Here is a 17,171-nt window from a genome sequence, read left to right as displayed (position 1 = left end):
ATTCTATGATTCTATGTTTGAACCAAAACAATGAAGTCTGATCTGCTGTCTGATCTCAGTATAAGGTTAGGTATGATCTACATTCAGGAAATGGTTAAGATCCCTCTGGGGACTCAGGCACAGGAAAAAGTAGTTCAGGAATCCCAGTGAAAAAGATGGCAGCATCCTTAGCTCTACAGAGAAGTTAAACCTAGGTGGTCTGAAAGTCTACTAACAAATTTCAGATGTGTCAATACTCAAGTAGCCTGGAATACTGTAGATTGTATTGTTGAACTAAAACACTACTATTTCACCTGGTCTCATCTGAAATACCTATGTCCTTTTGTGGATCTGTGCCTATATTCACATACATGGTCATTGGCAAGGGAAAGCTCTTCAGAGCGGTGTCTTGGCACTCAAAGCACTGGGACTGTGATAGCTACAGTCTGCTTTAAAGCAGCATTTCATTTTGGTGATTGACAGCCATGGTGCTTACAAAAATATTCTTCTGATCTCTCCCCTTCCTCTCCATTTTCCTCTGAACTCGGTAAGTATTATATCATGTTCTCTATTCTGTTATCTGTCATAGACCACAAAATAATCTCAAAACAACACCAGATTTGATATCTGTAAATCTCAAATATTAATTTTCTTTGTCTAGTTAGAAAATTGTTTTGTATACAATAAACAATGTAACACTGAGGGTAAACTTTATGAAGAAATCATAACGCTGTTTTAGTATGTTGCAAATGCTTCTTTAGAATAACTTGCGCTGACTCATGGAGGATCTTTTGTGGATGACTGGTTCCTCATAAAACTTTGGTAACTAGGTCCCAACTGGAACACGAGCAGCACTGTGCTCTTCTTCCTGATGATGCAGAACATCAAACAAATCCCCTAGACACTCCCATTACAGGCTCAGTATCTGTCTGGTGGTGGTCATGGAGACAAAATTGTGGGAACCAACATTGCAGATCAGAGTCAGTGTGAAAAAGGATATGTAAATATAAGAATAATACATAACTAAGAATGTTTGCTAGTGCATAAGTGTCTTAGATTTCACAGCTTAATTCCTATTTAAATTCTTGCATTGCAAGTGGGTGATTTTCTCCATCTGGTACAGTTATAGATCTTCCCTTAAAGGCTTTTTCCTGTGGCAACTGCATACTGAGTCTTGGTCATCAGGCTGAGGTACAAGTTCCATTCCATCCCGTATTTCAGGTTTGCTGGCTTGGCGTTTGGCGTATTTCTGAAATATGTAAACAACATTTAAGAATGCTATAAGCACCAACGTATAATTCATGAAACAGAATTTTCCCCCTCCCTTCCACTCACAAGCTTGCCTTTATCCAGGTTCCTTATGGCATTGTTTACAACCTGTTTACGAGGTGTCTTTATAACACACCTACTAGTAGGCTACACTGCCTCTGAAAACCTCCTTTAATGTTTTCCCCTGTCCTATTATTAATGGTAATTTGAATATTGTCATTATTTCTGCCTCTAACCACTTTATGCAGATAATGCTGTCATTTTAGTACACTGAACAGTTCCAAGCTTTGTGTCAACCTGTGGCTGTTGAAGCTGAGATCTAACTTCGCACAGCAAAACAGGAAAAAGAAATTAGTACTTTCAGAGAACAGAAACTTCTCTCACTAGAGATTTGCATCTCCTAGGGAAGCAATGACTGTTTGGCCTGCTTTACCGCTTACCACTCTACTAGCCATACTTCCGGAATTTCTCTTCCATGTATTCATTGTTTTGTAATACAGTGGAATGGTTCATGAGGGGATAAGTATGAAGGGGAAAAGGAACCTTTACACAGCTTTCTTATCTCCTACATCTATTAGAAACTACGTACCAAATAACACTGAAAACAGGTCTGACTGTGGGGATGGTGGCAAAAAAAAAATCTCTGATTCTGTAAAACAACTATTATGTCAGGTTGCCTCTTTAAGGATGAAGCAAGTTTTAGCAAAGCTCTTCACACTGACCTCCTGTGAATACTATGAACCATGCCTGCTATTGATATAAGTAAGGACTGAATATGAAATCTGCAGCATCAGTAGCAGTTGCGGGGAAGTAATAAAGTGATCTATTGTACTGACCTGGAGCACTTTATAATAGTAGCAGTAAAACCTGTGAGGCTGAAGTAATTCTCTTGCCATTAGTTGTCCTTCTTTAGCAATTTTTCTTGCTTCTTCATCATTTTCCTGGAAAATTGAGACAAAACAAATGAATAATAGAGCAATCAGTGAGTTACTCAAAGCCTGGCTGGCATTAGAAGTTTTATTAAAGGGGTATTCAAATCTGCAACTTTATGGGCAATTACTGGTAGAGTGCAAAGGCACACTTTAAATTGCAGATTTTTTTAAATACTGGATTGCTTTTATGGTCACAACTGGTACCTTAGGGCTATCAATAACAACTTTCATGGATAACTGTACAATTTTGAAAATCCAGTTCATTACTGCTCTACTGTTTTGTCCAAGCCACAAGCGTCTTCAAACTCAGGTCTGACACCTCCCACACATACTTAGTTTTACAGAAGATAAAGCCACAGCTGTTGTCCTCTCCTATGCAATGCAATTAAATGTTTTCCTTTTAAAAAAACCTCTGCTTGAATTAATGTACCTACTCTCAAGTTTTTTAGGTCTGTATTTCAAAGCTTTTAGTATTCTCATCTGATTCTTTATGAAGAACTACAGTACTGTCAGAACAGAAACTTTTCCTATGTTTTTAACTCAATAGCTAAACTTAAAGCACAAATGGTGTTTTCAATCACGTAATTGTACCGGTTTGTTTGGTTACAGAATCCCAGCCTCTTATTCTGAGCATGTTACAGAGCAGTGATTTTTTGTACGTTCAAACAGAATATGCAATGACTTCTGTTCTAGCCAGGAACTAAAAAGAAAAGCAATAGAATTAATTAAGTGGTATCTTGGATTCTGGGTGTTCCTTTGAAAATTACCCGCATTAGTCAGCGTACTAAGGCTCTGACTCACGAAACACTTCTGCATATACCTAAAATGAATTCTTAAGTATTCCCCTGAATACAGATTGTTACTTGAATTAAAGCCTTCCCACCTTCTACTAAATGTATTTTCTTTACCCAAAGATCTCGGTAGAGTTCATGCAAAATACATATGTGGAAATACAAAAAGAAGAGAGTATTAAGATAAATTATTTACATCTTTGTTTATCACTTTTAACTTGAATTAGTAACGGAACTTACCTTAGCCCATTTGATTTTCTCTAGCAAGTCCTCTAAGTTTCTCTTAACTGGAACATAATGTTTCCATGGTTTTAATCCAATATAAAAGTGTTCATAGTACTGGGAATCTTGCTTCAATACTAGGCTGTCACCCAGCAAGAGGTATGGAAACCTGTAAGCTGCTACAGTCCCGTCTACATTCACTTGGTATTTGTACTACAATGTGAAGAAAGAGGAAAAAAAGGTGAAATGTTTTGAATTGGAACACTGACCATATAAAAGATTATTTTTACAGGTAAAACATAATTGTGTTTATTAATTCTCATCTTCAAACCTGTTTTAGTGTTAAGCACGTGTAGTTTCATGGTGTCCTGGAGAACATAATGGAAAAATAATTTGTTTTCCACCCAAGACTGACAGTCAAGAACCTTTGTGTCACATGAACTGCCTGATAGGTATTCTATTAAAATGTCCTGGGATAGAGCAAGGGGTAGAGCTGGGAAGGAAATAAGAATAATGTATACTTAAATTCAGAAGAGTGAATTTATTCTTACTTAAAATTATATTATTAAGTAGAATAATCTGAAACATCTATTATAGTATGGAATAATCTGAAACATTATACTAAAAGTAACCATGAATGTACTGCTCTGGCAGATGCTCTTGGCTGTTACAGCATTTCTGATATATTCATCTCTGGAACACAACTTCAATTGCCATATATTATAACTGCTTTTTACAGGACTCTGCCTCTTTTAGTTTTATAGCTCTGTTGCAGTGGAATTTGTGTGTTAAAGTGCAACAAAAACACTCATCTATTTTTCTAACTTGTTACTACAAGGACTGTTCCTGACATCCATAACCTACTTGGAATGAACACAATTTATCAAAGAATCATAGAACAGTTTGGGTTGGAAGGGACCTTAAAGATCATCGGGTTCCAACGCCCCTGCCCTGCGCAGGGACACCTTGCACTAGACCAGGTAGCTCAAAGCCCTGTTGTGTCCATTGTTTTCATATTTACTGCCCTCCCACCCCCCCAAAAAAAAACCCGGATGGTGAGAAATCAAATTTCTCAATCTATCTAAAAAAAAAAAAAATCTCCCAAGAACTCTAAGGGACTCCACAAAAAAAGTATAATGGCTTTCTTCAGAAGTGTATCACACTATGACTTTGATTACAGGTGGTCTATCTACCCTGCATGGACCAGCGTTTCCCAGTGTAGCATATTTTTTTTGTTTACTGAATGGAACTAGCAAAAGTAAGCCTTGTCTGTTCAGTTGGTAAGAACTTGACAGCAAAATTCATTCAAGACTATAATTTGCTTGCTACCTTAAAGAAGTCAAAGAAGCCCATCAGCTGAACCTTTCCCAGCTCTTTTTCTTTTTCTCTGAAGAAGAAATATCCTGTTATTCCAGCATCTAGTAGTTCTGGATTTTCCTTGGATAACTTGACAAGATGGAGACGTTCTTCTCGGCTGTCTCGACCTCTAAATAAGGCTCGCTCGGTTTTGTTTTCCCAGGATGGGCCTACAAGCATTGAGTGATAAGGTAAAAGCAAACAGTAATGAAATGTTCATGATATGTTTAGTGCAAATAAGGAACTTGCTATGACAGTGGCATTACACTCAGAGACGTGGTAAAACAGGCATGACTTCTCGTGAATCTATAATCACTTATTAATCACAGGGTTTAAACTCCTAGTTCTGGCTTGAATTTTGGGACAAGAAAATGAGACACTTATAAAAGGAAAAGCAGAGAATTGTTTTTCCACTCAACGATTTTATATTTAAATAATATGAAATAACTTGAAAGCTACATAAGGGATTACAAACAAATTATATAAGTAAAATACTAATAATTAAAGTAATTCTCCATCCATAAAGCCTGTCACAATAACCAAAATTTCTTTAGTAAAATCCACTTCTGTTACCCAGCAACTTGGTTAGGTCTTTGAAGAATCACTTAATGATGACTTAAAAAGGCAAAAAAATGGCTACACTGTGTCCATAAGATACTTAGCAAGAGCCTGAAAGTCTTAAACTCTTCTTACTGCCTGCTTTTAAAAGCATTAAATATATCCCTCCTCATCCTTCTACTGGAAATTTCTGTAAAGGGCCTACTGAAGTCTCCACTTATCTTGTCCCAATTGGAAAAGCAGCTGTACTAAGTCAGTAAAGACTGTGTGTTGAAGAGTGCTTCAAACTGATAATTAAAATATTTAATTTAAAAACTAATAAAGAGAGGAGAAACTGTGAACTAATCAAATAAAAAGAAATACCTCCTCACTCAAGTTTTACTCCTTAGGGAGTTCATGCCATTTGTCTGAGCCCTAAGTATTCATTAATTTCTGGGGGGGTTAGACGCTTGTCAGTAAAACTGACTCTTCCTTCAAAGCTAGAAAAACAATTCAGAAGATCACACTCTGAGATATTTTTTTATGCAGACAGTATTTTGCTCTTTGAAAGAGGCTGCAGCATAGTACTAGTTTACTTCTTTAAGGATTCAAATTCATTTTTATGTAAGCAATATCGGGTGACATCACTGTCAGGAAGTATTGCAATTTGATTAGGAGGAACATATTCAAGTCCTTCACTGAGGAGAAAGGCCTTTTCATTATATTTACTTTTCTTGCGACAGATCACAGTAGCTATCTTCTGGATACCTTTAAGTTAAAGTTCACCATTATTGTAAACTGGACTTCTTAAATTTTGGCTCTAAATCCACATTAAACACCTGCTTAGTAGCAGTGCTGAAAGTGTTTAGAATCTGTAAAGACTAGCCTGCTTGTATTAAGAGACCTCCTAAGGCTCTTGTGAATGGAAGACTTTAACACATTATTTGAAAGCAACTTGCTGCTTTGATGGAATGTACAAATTCTCTTTTGAAATCCATGATCTCTAAGTTACCTGTATTTCCTTGAATAGAAAGGAGATCGTTTGTGACACCACGCAGAGTTTCAAGAGTTGAGTGGGTTACATCATACGTTGGAAGGACTATATCTCTTGAATCCACAGAGCCACACCATGAAATGACAGGTACGGGACCAGGTGTATCATTAGCTTTCCGAAACTCAACTGGCCAATCTCCAACATTAAGATAAAACTCCACATCAGGAAGGCGAACCTAAATACATACCCAAGAAAGGATAATAACACAAAGGTAGAAGCTGTTTGTCACTCTTACATATATTCCTCAGTTCTCTTATGTCATGCAGAATCAATAAACCTACTAGATGATACAGATTTAGCTGAGCTTAAGGTATGAATTTCAAGTTTCTTGAGGAACACTCACAGAGGCCAGGAAAAGGCTCACAGTAGGACCTTAGCCCCTGCAGCTTTCCTAGCAATTTCAAGCTCAACCCCCCCAAATTAGTTACAGTCTGATCCCTAAAGATATACTGTCATCTTAATGAAAAAACAGAAGTACAATCTTACTTCACGAATTATAAATCTGAAGATACAACAAATGCAGTATTGCTATATTAGAATGTGCCTTAATAGTCTTAAATTATTGAAACTGATACCTTTCTTGCCAGTGACAGGAACATTTCATCGGAGAACATTTTGAAGTCTGTATACTTCCCTAAGGAGCGACGGTAGATGTGATTATTGAGAATAGTGTAATGAACAATAGCACCTCTTGTTTGACTGAACTTTGTTGGGATTTCCTTAAGCATTCGCTGAAGATCAATGGTGGGAAAAGAAATGAAGTCCTTTGTAATCTGAGGTTCTTCAGATGGACAAGACATAACATTCTGCCAGATCTCAGGGTCTTCTTCAGGACAGTCACAATATTCATGATAAACTGGTCCTGCAGAAAACAAATTACTGAGCATCTACATTTGTGATTCTACATCAACCATAATTCTCTAAACACATGGGCATACACATCTAGAAATTACAGTGGCTTGAATCTTTTTTATTCCAAGTTTTCTAAAGTATTCCTGGGAAATCATTCTCCCTATAACATTTCTGGGATTTAGGAGTGCCACTGAGAAAACAGCAACATTCTTTTTTTCAGAAATCAAAATACTAGATTTGTTGTTATCAGGGTAAAATTAATCTGCAAAATGAAGCTCCATTGTCCTACCTGCCAACCATGCAGAATACGTAGAATTGCTCTAACTATCCACAACTACCAAAGCTCAGGTACTACAGTTTCAATTTTAGCCTAAATCAGAACTTTGGTACAGTAGTCTTTACCTCTGGCATTAGGTGTTTTCTTTATGTGCAATCAACTATTCTTTCTGCCATTTTGAAGCAGAGAGCTTAGGTATAAGCAAAAGCCTCACAGAGCATGAAAAAAAAGTCCTTATTAGACAGACTTCAAATCACAGGTTCTGTCCTGTGTCATAGTATCATGGCTGCTGGCAAATGTGCACCAGCAAAAAGAAGGCATGCTACCACCTTAAGGACTCAGGACAGTTTTATTGAAGAAGAAGCTTTATTTTGAAGACATTTCCAAGTTTGTATTTAGGAAATTTTATTTATAGAAAAAAAAAAAAAAGTACCAAATTCTGGTTAGAAGAAGTAGTGATGAACTGAAACAAGACTCTCCAGAGAAGTAACTTCATATTTTTTTTCTTTCCTAAACAGCTATCAATTTGAGAGCAAGAGAAGGAAATTAAAGAAGCAGATCTGGAATGAGAGAACAATTTGCATTGTCTTCCCCACTTTTAAATAGTTCTTCCATAGTATAGACCTGCGCTGAATTTAACTGGGCTAACGGAAATAAAAGTAAATATTGTCTGGTTAGAGAAACAGTATCTTTGTTGTTATGAGGGATCACACTTTTTAGAAATCACACAGACATTTACATTATACAGTGTTGGGAACAAGACAAACTCCTTACTTTTGTACGTAGCATTTTCTACTTTAGATAACAGTAACATGATGTTTAAGCGAATATCCACTTGAAACCAGTAAAAATACAAGCATTGCTCTCTTATTCCCTACCAAATCTGCCCCATTTCCTTACGCAGGAGGGAAGAGGAGATGTCCAGACACAGAACCTTAAAGTCAGAGGCCACAATCTACATGCTTGTGCATCTAGGTCCTGTAACTTGGCAATGTGTAGAGATTGTCACTGCTTGCTTCTCTGTATAAGGAGGACATTTGTGATGAGACCCCATGAACAAGGGCAAACAAACTTCTAATTTCCCACCTCTTCCTCTAGCAGTAAATTAGTCCATAGCATTTCTGCAGCTACTATCACACATTACATTAAATTAAAAAATACCTTTACCTTTCAAAATATAAGGAGATTGAGCTACATGCTGATCACCATAAAGTATCTCAATTTTTAACCCTTTTCTGACACTCCCATACATTCGATACCGCATAAGAAATGTGCCATCATTTCTATCCAAAGGGCGAGGAGTATAAATTCTGGTGACTTCTTTTGGAGAAAGTGCTTGAATTACCACTTTAAACTGTGTTCTTCCTGAAAAAAAAAGGAAAAGAAAAACACATAAAAGCAATTTAAGCTATTAGAATCACATATATGAAATAAAGGTGAAAGCAAACTTTACTGGATTAAATCCATGGAATTTAATTTAACTTTGCACTGGATTTTTTTTTTATTATACCAAGTTAGTAAAATTAATTTCCAGTGATGGATAGTCATCCTACCAAATTTTCTTGATCATCACATACCTAATAAATTAAAAACCTGTAGATGGAGATAAAAATTTAAATAATTATTACAACACAGAAGGAAAGGCTAACAGTATTTTGAAGCAAAGATTAGATTTATTATCAAGTTTCAAGTTAGTGCTCTGAGGAACAATCATTTCTTCTAGAGTGAGAGAGACAGGAAACCAAGTTATAAAAACAGGAGAAAAGAATACTTGCCAGCTTGTGGAAAGGCAGTTGCAGCATGCAGTAGTCAGATACAAATTGTTCACCTTTGGGCTGCAGCTGACTGTCTTGCAAATTTAAAGTCCCAGCTACTGAATAAGATAAGATACTGGGTAAGACAGTGACAGTGGAGATGTTCCCTGGATATCTGTCTGACCTGTGCTTAAAGATCACAGCATTTCATCATTAATGCACTGTGACTTTTTAACTGGGCATGGAATATTTTGTGGACAACATGTGTATGCATAAACATAAATCTGTTATAGTCCCTTATTTCTGTCACAAATGGTCATCATCAACTTTACTCTTCAAAAAAGAGCAGGAAAACCAAACAAATGTAATGCATGTTACCATAAAATAGTATTCAGAAGGAAAGGAAACTGAAAAAAATCCAGATAAAGATGTTACTAAAGTCTGAATGTGTCCCAATAGCACTAAAAGACTGAGATATTACAGTTACTCCTATACAATCCATCTCTTAACATACTTTACATCCATGAATAGGACAGGGATAACGCACCAGTGTGGTATATAAGTACAACAATCATTTAACGACCAATCATGTTTTCCTTTCAGCACCGGATCTTGAAACTGGATTCAAATCAATTACTGTGCAAGAGTCTCCAGAATCAAAGAGGCAGAATCCTTATGATTTCAGATGTGTACTTCCTGACAATGGATGTCATGCCTCTTCACAAAGAGAGGAGTCACCCTGAGTAATGCGGATTCTTCCAGATACTGTTGTCAGACTGGATCCCTCTATAAATAAACATAGAGTCAATGTCTGTGGGCACCAAAAATCTCTCAAGGCTGAACAGACACCCTCTTCTGCTTTGTTTTCCAATGGAAGAATATAAAATGTGGATTATTTGTAATCAACCCTCAGTTTTCTTACTGTTCAAAGTCCATGCCAGCTAAACATGCCAAAAAGCCAGTCACAATATCTTCATTTGACAACATACTGAGAAAATAAAAGGAAGTAAGCATTAATTCCTTCTTGGAATGCCAGTGTGGCAAGTGCCAACTAAGGAATGCAGAATATTGTCTTTGGTAGCTAGCAGACCTATCATGAGAAGCCTTCATTTGATAAAGTATCAGTCCAGAATGATTTCCAGAAGTGCAATTCTGACTTCTGAGAAGTAGAGGAATGTTAGGGGTTGCTCCAGATACATGGTACTTCCTTTTCAGAGGAACGATGAGTGGACACCTCCCTGCTTGCCTAGGTGGTAGGCTGAAGGCACATCAGCAGTACAGTTAGGCAGTGTAACATTTCCTTGGGCAAGCACAAGCATAGCTCAAACAATGCTAATAGATTTAAACTCCAGAACCATTTCTATGAATGGTATATCGGTTTAGGTCTAAGACTGTCACAGCTTTGGATCTATGTGAGTAGAATTGATTCAGATTGGCTCCTGATTTGAGAGCTCCTCAACTTGTTTTGCTGTATATGCAAGCAGAGTCATCATCAGAGAAGAGGCGGAGAAGTATAGTTTTGCCCCCTTCACATATTTTGACATCTAGCTACTGATTACCTTTCAAAATGACATAAAGTAGAACTACATTGATATCCTTCAGCTCTTCTTTGCTCTGTGCAAGATCATGTTGTACCATGCAACACTTGATAACAGAAACATAACGGAGAAACAAGAAGAAGACAAGAAACAAGAAGGACAAGAATCACAGAACTGCTGAGTTTGGAAGGGACCATCTAGTCCAATGCCCCTACTCAGAAGAGTCTGCCTGACCAGGACTGTGACCTGTTGAGTTTCTAGTATCTCCACAAATGGAGACTCCATAATATCTCTGGGTAATCTGCTCCAGTGTTTGACCACCCTCACAGTAAAAAAAAAAAAAAAAAAAAAGTGTTCTTGTGTTCAGACTGAATTTCATGTGACTTCTTCCAGTCTTCAGGAACCTCTGTGTTGTCATCTTTCAAAGATAATCAAAAAGTGGCCTCACAATGACATCAGCCAGCTCCCTGAGCACTCGTGGGTGCATACCATAAAGCCCCACAGACCTAGGTATGTCCAGATTTTTAAGTGTTCCCTAATCCGATCCTCCTCTGTGGGTAAGTCTTTCCTGTGCCAAACTTTCCCTTTGGTCTCAGGGGCCTGGGATTCCTGAAGACTGGTCTTACCAGTAAAGACTAAGGCCAAGAAAGCATTTCAGTACCTTGACCTTTTCTGTGTCATGTCACCAGTCCCCTGCCTCGTTCAGCAGCAAGCTCACATTTTCCCTACAGTTCTTTTGCTGTTGACGTACTTGCAGAATCCTTTCTTGTTGCCCTTCATATCCCTCACCAGATTTAACTCCAGATGAGCTTTGGCTTTCCTAACCCCATCCCTGCATGATCAGACAGCATCTCTATATTCCTACTGGGTGATCTGCCTCTGCTTCCACCTCTTGCATGCTTCCTTCTTCTGTCTGTGTTTAGCCAGAAGATCCTTGTTCATCCATATAGGCTTCCTGCCATCTTTCTTTGATTTCCAGCTAGTAAGGATGGATATTCTTGAGCCAGGGGAGGCAAGCCTTGCATATCAGGCAGCTGAGAAGGCAACAGGGAAAGACTTCCCTTCAGAAGAAAAGGACTATTTTAATTTTTATTCTTCACAATTATTCTGATGGAATTGGACTTCTCTTGGATTTGGATTAGAGAAAATTAATAAATGCCAACTAGGATGACACCGCAAATGCTTGAGACCCTGTGGTTAAGACTTGGGAACAGTTTTATTAAATGAGAAAGACAATGTACTCAGGTGTAAGACATCTGGGAGAGCAATTTATTCATTTGTTCTTGTGTGATCCGTATTTTTATAACCACAGTATCTGCTTTTCATTCTGCCAGTGTGAAGAGACTTCAGAGACTGAAGATTCTGAATCTAGTGCCAGCACAAACACTAAGACTGTGTTAAGTCTTTTGAAAGGCTTGAGAAGAAAACATCAGGGAGGTGGTTTCCTCATGCATGGTCTTCTGCATGAGGACAGTGTGGAGTTGTATCCAAATAAAAGGAAAAACACATTTCTCCAAAGATGAGTAACAACTTCTGTTCCTCATTCAACTAAATACTGCCAGAGGTCTTAGTGGAGGAGTGAGTCCCCTCGTTTTGAATCTGGCAATGGATTCCATGAATGACTGACTTGAAGGAATGAACATCTCTGCTTCTAAATGTCACTGCCGATCCCTTTTTCAACTTGCTTAAAAGCAGCGGACTTCAGCCAAGTATCCTCTCCCTGTGACTATCGCCTAGCAGTAGTTGGACGAATCACGTCTTTGTTCCAGCTGGTTATGCACGTACTGCTCTAGAGACATGAGGAGCTCTGGATCTACCCAAAGGGTATGCTACTTTTAGTCGGTGGTGGTTTAGATGCAGGAAGCATTTGGTAAGGGAAGAGTGACCTGATAACAAAGCTCTCTGGGAAAAAGCTAACCCCATTGAAAGCAACGGGGAAGAAAAGGGAGACTGAATATCTAATATAAGTACAAATTATTCACTGGAGGCAACAGGATTTTTGTTTATGATTTACAGCATTCAATGTGTCATGGGGCCAAAGCCTCTAAGTACTATTTAATTATAACAGTATTTAATTATAACAGCTTTTCACGGATTTCTTTTTTTTTTAAATTGAAGGAAGGTTACCATGGTATTTTCACTCCTGTTTTTCTGTTTCTCTCTATCCAAAGAAATTATAAAAGCAAAATGTGTCCTCGTTGAATCATCACTACCAGTACTTTTGTTTTACCCTGAAAACCTGTCTGGGACAGCATTTTAAGTAAAAATTAATGTGCCAATCCTAATGTGAGACTAAAATACAGACATAGTCAAAATGAGATACTTTAAGAAACCCAGATGATGAACCTTGCTTTATGCAGGGATATTTTTCTCTTTTATAGCTTGTAAAAGAGGTATTCCATGCATAGATGAACAAGTGAAAAAAATGCAGGGATGGAAAGGGAGAAAAGGTAACAAGGTATTGATTTATGCAAATTGCTGGAAAAGAACAAAAAAACCCAGTCACCCTGCTTCTGACATGTACGCAGAAGAGAAATGAAAAGACCTGAAAAGAAGGTTTTATCCTCAACTGTTTTAATGAAATCGCTGCTGGTTACTTTCACAGATGGAAGTTGGTGGGAGAGTCAATAAAGAGGCAGCTGAACAAAACTGGTTCACTTAGCAAAACGGGCTCCTTTCAGCAGCACGTACTTGAACTGAGTTGGATGTGAGGGCATACATCCAGGAACAAAGAAATACAGGTCGTGGCAGGAAGCTGTGTGCGACTGTCACAAAAGCCCAGGCATCGTGGTCAACAAAAGACCTGAAGGGAGGTCCTGCAGGTACGAAAGTGAGCATAACCGAGATGCACCGTTTAGCTATGCTGAAATGAGCGCTGGAAGAAGTGTGACACTTCTCTTTTTGAAAGTATTTGGTAAAAGAATACCTGGGAGGCCTTGAAAGTATTTGTTAGCAGAGTAAATAGATCATCTGAAAAACCGTTAACAGGTGACTTTGTCATGGTCAATTGTACATAAAGACATGGTGGGCAGTTGCTAAACCTAGGGGAAAACCTAGCAGAAAAGGATAAGGGGATCCAAGCCTCCGGAGAAAAAAATATGCAGTTTATATAAAAGTAAGTTCTATATTGTCAGCAGTGATTTTTTTTTTAAATCTTTGCAATATTTTTTTCTAGGAAAAGTGAATTTTGCATCATTTGGCTTCTTCCTAAAACGACGGGTCAAACAGTTAAGAGCCTGTAGGTCGGAATTACTGTGTGGTGTGCAATGGTGCACACGAATTCTGATTAGACTGGACACTCAGAAAACTCACCTGATTTGAAATCTGCTAATTATCCCATGTAACTGTCACACTGGATACCAGTAAGGACTGACCTACTTGACTGAAATTCTAATCCACAAAACACAATTTAATAGATTAGGACAAGCTTTAAAACTGCGAAGCTTTAACTGCAGCTTTCGTGCTCTGATGGCGGTATTCTTGTCCGTGCAGTGGAGGTGAAAATGTGCACTATTTAGCTATCCCAGCAGGGAGATTTTGAGATGTATTTAGTTTATATGGGAAAGCAGTGACTTAGTAAATATTATTAATTGCAATTCTTACTGACATTTTACAAACAGAATTTGAACACTTAAAATCATTTGAGAACTGAAATTTATAGCCTGTGTCTATATGAGTACATTAAACAGTGCTCATGCACTAGAATATGATATCATATGATCATATCACTGCATGGCTAAATTGTTAAAGGATTCTCCCAAATAATCCTTGGCATGGCTCAGCAGTTAGCACGGGCTAACCCAAAAGCTCTTCCCTGTCGGCAGCACATGTGCAGCCTCTTGGTTTGGAGGCTACAGAATGTCATGGTGCGAGTGGAGACTACTCCATGCCAGAAGGCATCGTCAGGACCTGGTAACATTCCCAAAAACACTGAATTTATTAACATAAATTATATGTTAATAAATTATTTATTAACGTAAATTCAGACATACACAAACACACTGAGGTAAAAAATAGCTTCTAGGTATCTACTTCCCATCAGTTTATCTCGGATATTTAAACTGGCACGAGAATCCCAACTGAGCTCCACACCCTTTTACCTTCACGACCTGTTCGAGGCCAAGGCTCTGCCCGGCCGCCCTGGCACCGAGCGTGCTGGTCGTTCTTCAGAGCGACTGCAAAACGGCGCTGCCATCCAGCACCAAGCTGCAAAAATTGCAACAGCAGCTGCAGAAAGTCCAGACCTGAGGCACCTGGGGCTCTGAAGACCTGTGCAACGTGTGTCTGCTCTTTCATTTCACAAGCAGCAGCCTGCTAACTACAGGTCACAAAGAGGCCGCGCACACGCGGTAGGAATCCTCTCAGTACCGTGTACACGAGCAGTAAATACAGAGCGAAACAACGAGCTCTACCCGCGCCGGGACAGCCGGGGAGCGGCGACGACCGAGCGAGCGCTCGGGAGCGGGGAGGGAAGGGAAAGGGAGGGGAGAGGGGGGCAGCTCCCACCAGCCCCTCCGGGGACGTGGCAGCGGCAGGCAGTGTCCGTGCCGCGGCCCTGCCCGCCCCGAGCACACGCACGGTACCTGGCGGGGAGCGGGAGAAGTTGCGTCCGGCCGCGCTGACCGCCTGGATGTGGAAGTACCGCACGGGCACGGTGAGCCCGGCCTCCAGCCCGGGGCCCCACGCCAGGCTCTGCTGGGCGCTGACGGGCTCCGCCGCCCCCAGCACCGGTAACGCGGCGCCCAGCAGCAGCAGCAGCAGCAGCGGCGGCGGCAGCGGCCCGCGGGTCCCCATCGCCCCGGTCGGGGCGGGGGGCCAAGTCCTCCTCTGGGCCTGCGCGGCCCCGCTGCCGCTCCTCGCCGGCAGCTGCCGCCTGTTCCCCGCCCTGCGGGGCGGCCCGTCGGGGCCGGGGCCGGGGCCGGGGCCGGGGCCGGGGCCGGGGCCGGGGCCGGGGCCGGGGCCGGGGCCGGGGCCGGGGCCGGGGCCGGGGCCGGGGCCGGGGCCAGGCAGCGCCGGAGGGAGGCGCGGGAAGGGCCGGCCCGGCCCCGGGCGGTTGGATGCGGAACCGCCTTCCCGCCTCCCCGCTCGGCCCGGGACGAGTCGCAGCGGCCGGCCCGCGCGGGAGCCCAGGGCGGGCCGGGGAGCGAGAACCTCCCCCCGCAAAACCCATGTGACTCGACCCTGCCGGGGGTGCGGGCCGTGCCCCGCCGGAGCGCAGGGGAAGGGGCCGGAGGTCCCGCACCCCGCGGGAAGAGCGAGCGGGGAGCCCGGCCGGGCCCACTGGCGCTTCGGCTGGGCGGCAAAACCACGGGTGTCCGCGACCCCGGGCTCCCCGCGGGGCCGGGGCCGGGGCCGGGGCCGGGGCCGGGAGGAGGCAGAGGGAGGGCGCAGCGGTCCCTGGGTCCCGAGGGCCGGGGTGCGGGCGTGTGCGCTTTCCGGGAGCCGGGGAAAGTCCGGTAAAGCTGGTGTGGGAGTGAGGAGGGAGGCTCAGAGCCGCCTGTCCGCGGGCAGCTGGTCTGGAATTTCAAGAGGAAAAAATATTTCTGTAGAACTTCACAGCTGGGCCTGTGCAAACCTCCTGAAGTTCAGCCAGGCCAAGTGCAAGGTCCTGTACACGGGTTGGTGTAATCCCAAGCACAAATCCAGGCTGGGCGGAGAATGGATTTGGAGCAGCTCTGAGAAGGACTTGGGAGTGATGGTGGACGAGAAGCTCAACATGAGCTGGCAATGTGCACTTGCAATCCAGAAGGCCAACCGCATCCTGGGCTGCATCAAAAGAAGCCTGGCCAGCAGGTCGAGGGAGGTGATTCTGCCCCTTTACTCCGCTCTGGTGAGACCCCACCTGCAGTACTGCGTCCAGTTCTGGAGCCCCCAACATAAGAAGGACATAGAATCATAGAATGGTTAGGGTTGGAAGGGACCTTCAAAGGTCATCTAGTCCAACCCCCCTGCAAGGAGCAAGGACATCCCCGACTAGATCAGGTTGCTCAGAGCCTCATCCAGCCTGGCCTTGAACGTTTCCAGAGATGGGGCCTCCACCACCTTTCTGGGCAACCTGTTCCAGTGTTCTATAACTCGCATCGTAAAAAATTTTTTTCCTAATTTCTAATCTAAATCTCCCCCCCTCTATTTTAAAACCATTACCTCTCGTCCTATCGCAACAGGCCCTACTAAACAGCCTCTCCCCATCTTTCCTGTAGGCCCCCTTGAGGTACTGGAAGACCGCTATCAGGTCTCCCCGGAGCCTCCTCTTCTCCAGGCTGAACAGCCCCAACTCTCTCAGCCTGTCCTCATAAGAGAGGTGCTCCAGCCCTTTTATCATCTTTGTGGCCCTCCTCTGGACCTTCTCCAACTGGTCCATGTCCTTCTTGTGTTGGGGGCTCCAGAACTGGACACAGTACTCCAGGTGGGGTCTCACCAGGGCAGAGTAGAGGGGGACAATCACCTCCCTCGACCTGCTGGCCACGCTTCTCTTGATGCAGCCCAGGATGCGGTTGGCCTTCTGGGCCGCAAGGGCGCATTGCCTGCTCATGTTAAGCTTCTCATCCACCAGCACTCCCAAGTCCTTCTCCTCAGGACATGGACCAGTTGGAGAAGGTCCAGAGGGCCA

General features: G+C 42.0%; 1 protein-coding gene across 3 annotated transcripts; it reads right to left on the bottom strand.

Annotated features, from left to right (window-relative positions):
- Positions 1-598: 598 nt before the first annotated feature.
- POGLUT3 (protein O-glucosyltransferase 3) lies at positions 599-15,411 on the bottom strand. 3 transcript variants are annotated; one of them, XM_086739560.1, is made up of 9 exons: positions 15,145-15,167; positions 9,041-9,139; positions 8,437-8,630; positions 6,716-7,002; positions 6,099-6,315; positions 4,523-4,719; positions 3,212-3,406; positions 2,085-2,189; positions 599-1,228 (listed from the first exon to the last, which is right to left on the bottom strand). In XM_086739560.1, the coding sequence occupies exons 3-9, from the start codon at positions 8,531-8,533 to the stop codon at positions 1,103-1,105; spliced, it is 1,224 nt and encodes a 407-aa protein (XP_086595686.1). In that variant the 5' UTR covers positions 8,534-8,630; positions 9,041-9,139; positions 15,145-15,167; the 3' UTR covers positions 599-1,102. The 3 variants fall into 3 exon arrangements, with proteins under 3 accessions (XP_086595686.1, XP_086595685.1, XP_086595684.1); XM_086739559.1 differs by having other exon boundaries at positions 9,041-9,142; positions 15,145-15,166; XM_086739558.1 differs by lacking the exon at positions 9,041-9,139 and having other exon boundaries at positions 8,437-8,634; positions 15,145-15,411.
- Between the last annotated feature and the right edge of the window lie 1,760 nt (positions 15,412-17,171).

Source organism: Chlamydotis macqueenii, chromosome 1, assembly GCF_036417535.1.
Source record: "Chlamydotis macqueenii isolate bChlMac1 chromosome 1, bChlMac1.mat, whole genome shotgun sequence".
Classification (NCBI taxonomy): Eukaryota; Metazoa; Chordata; class Aves; order Otidiformes; family Otididae; genus Chlamydotis; species Chlamydotis macqueenii.
Note: the sequence above shows the minus strand (reverse complement) of the source record. Positions and strands in the feature narration are given on the sequence as shown.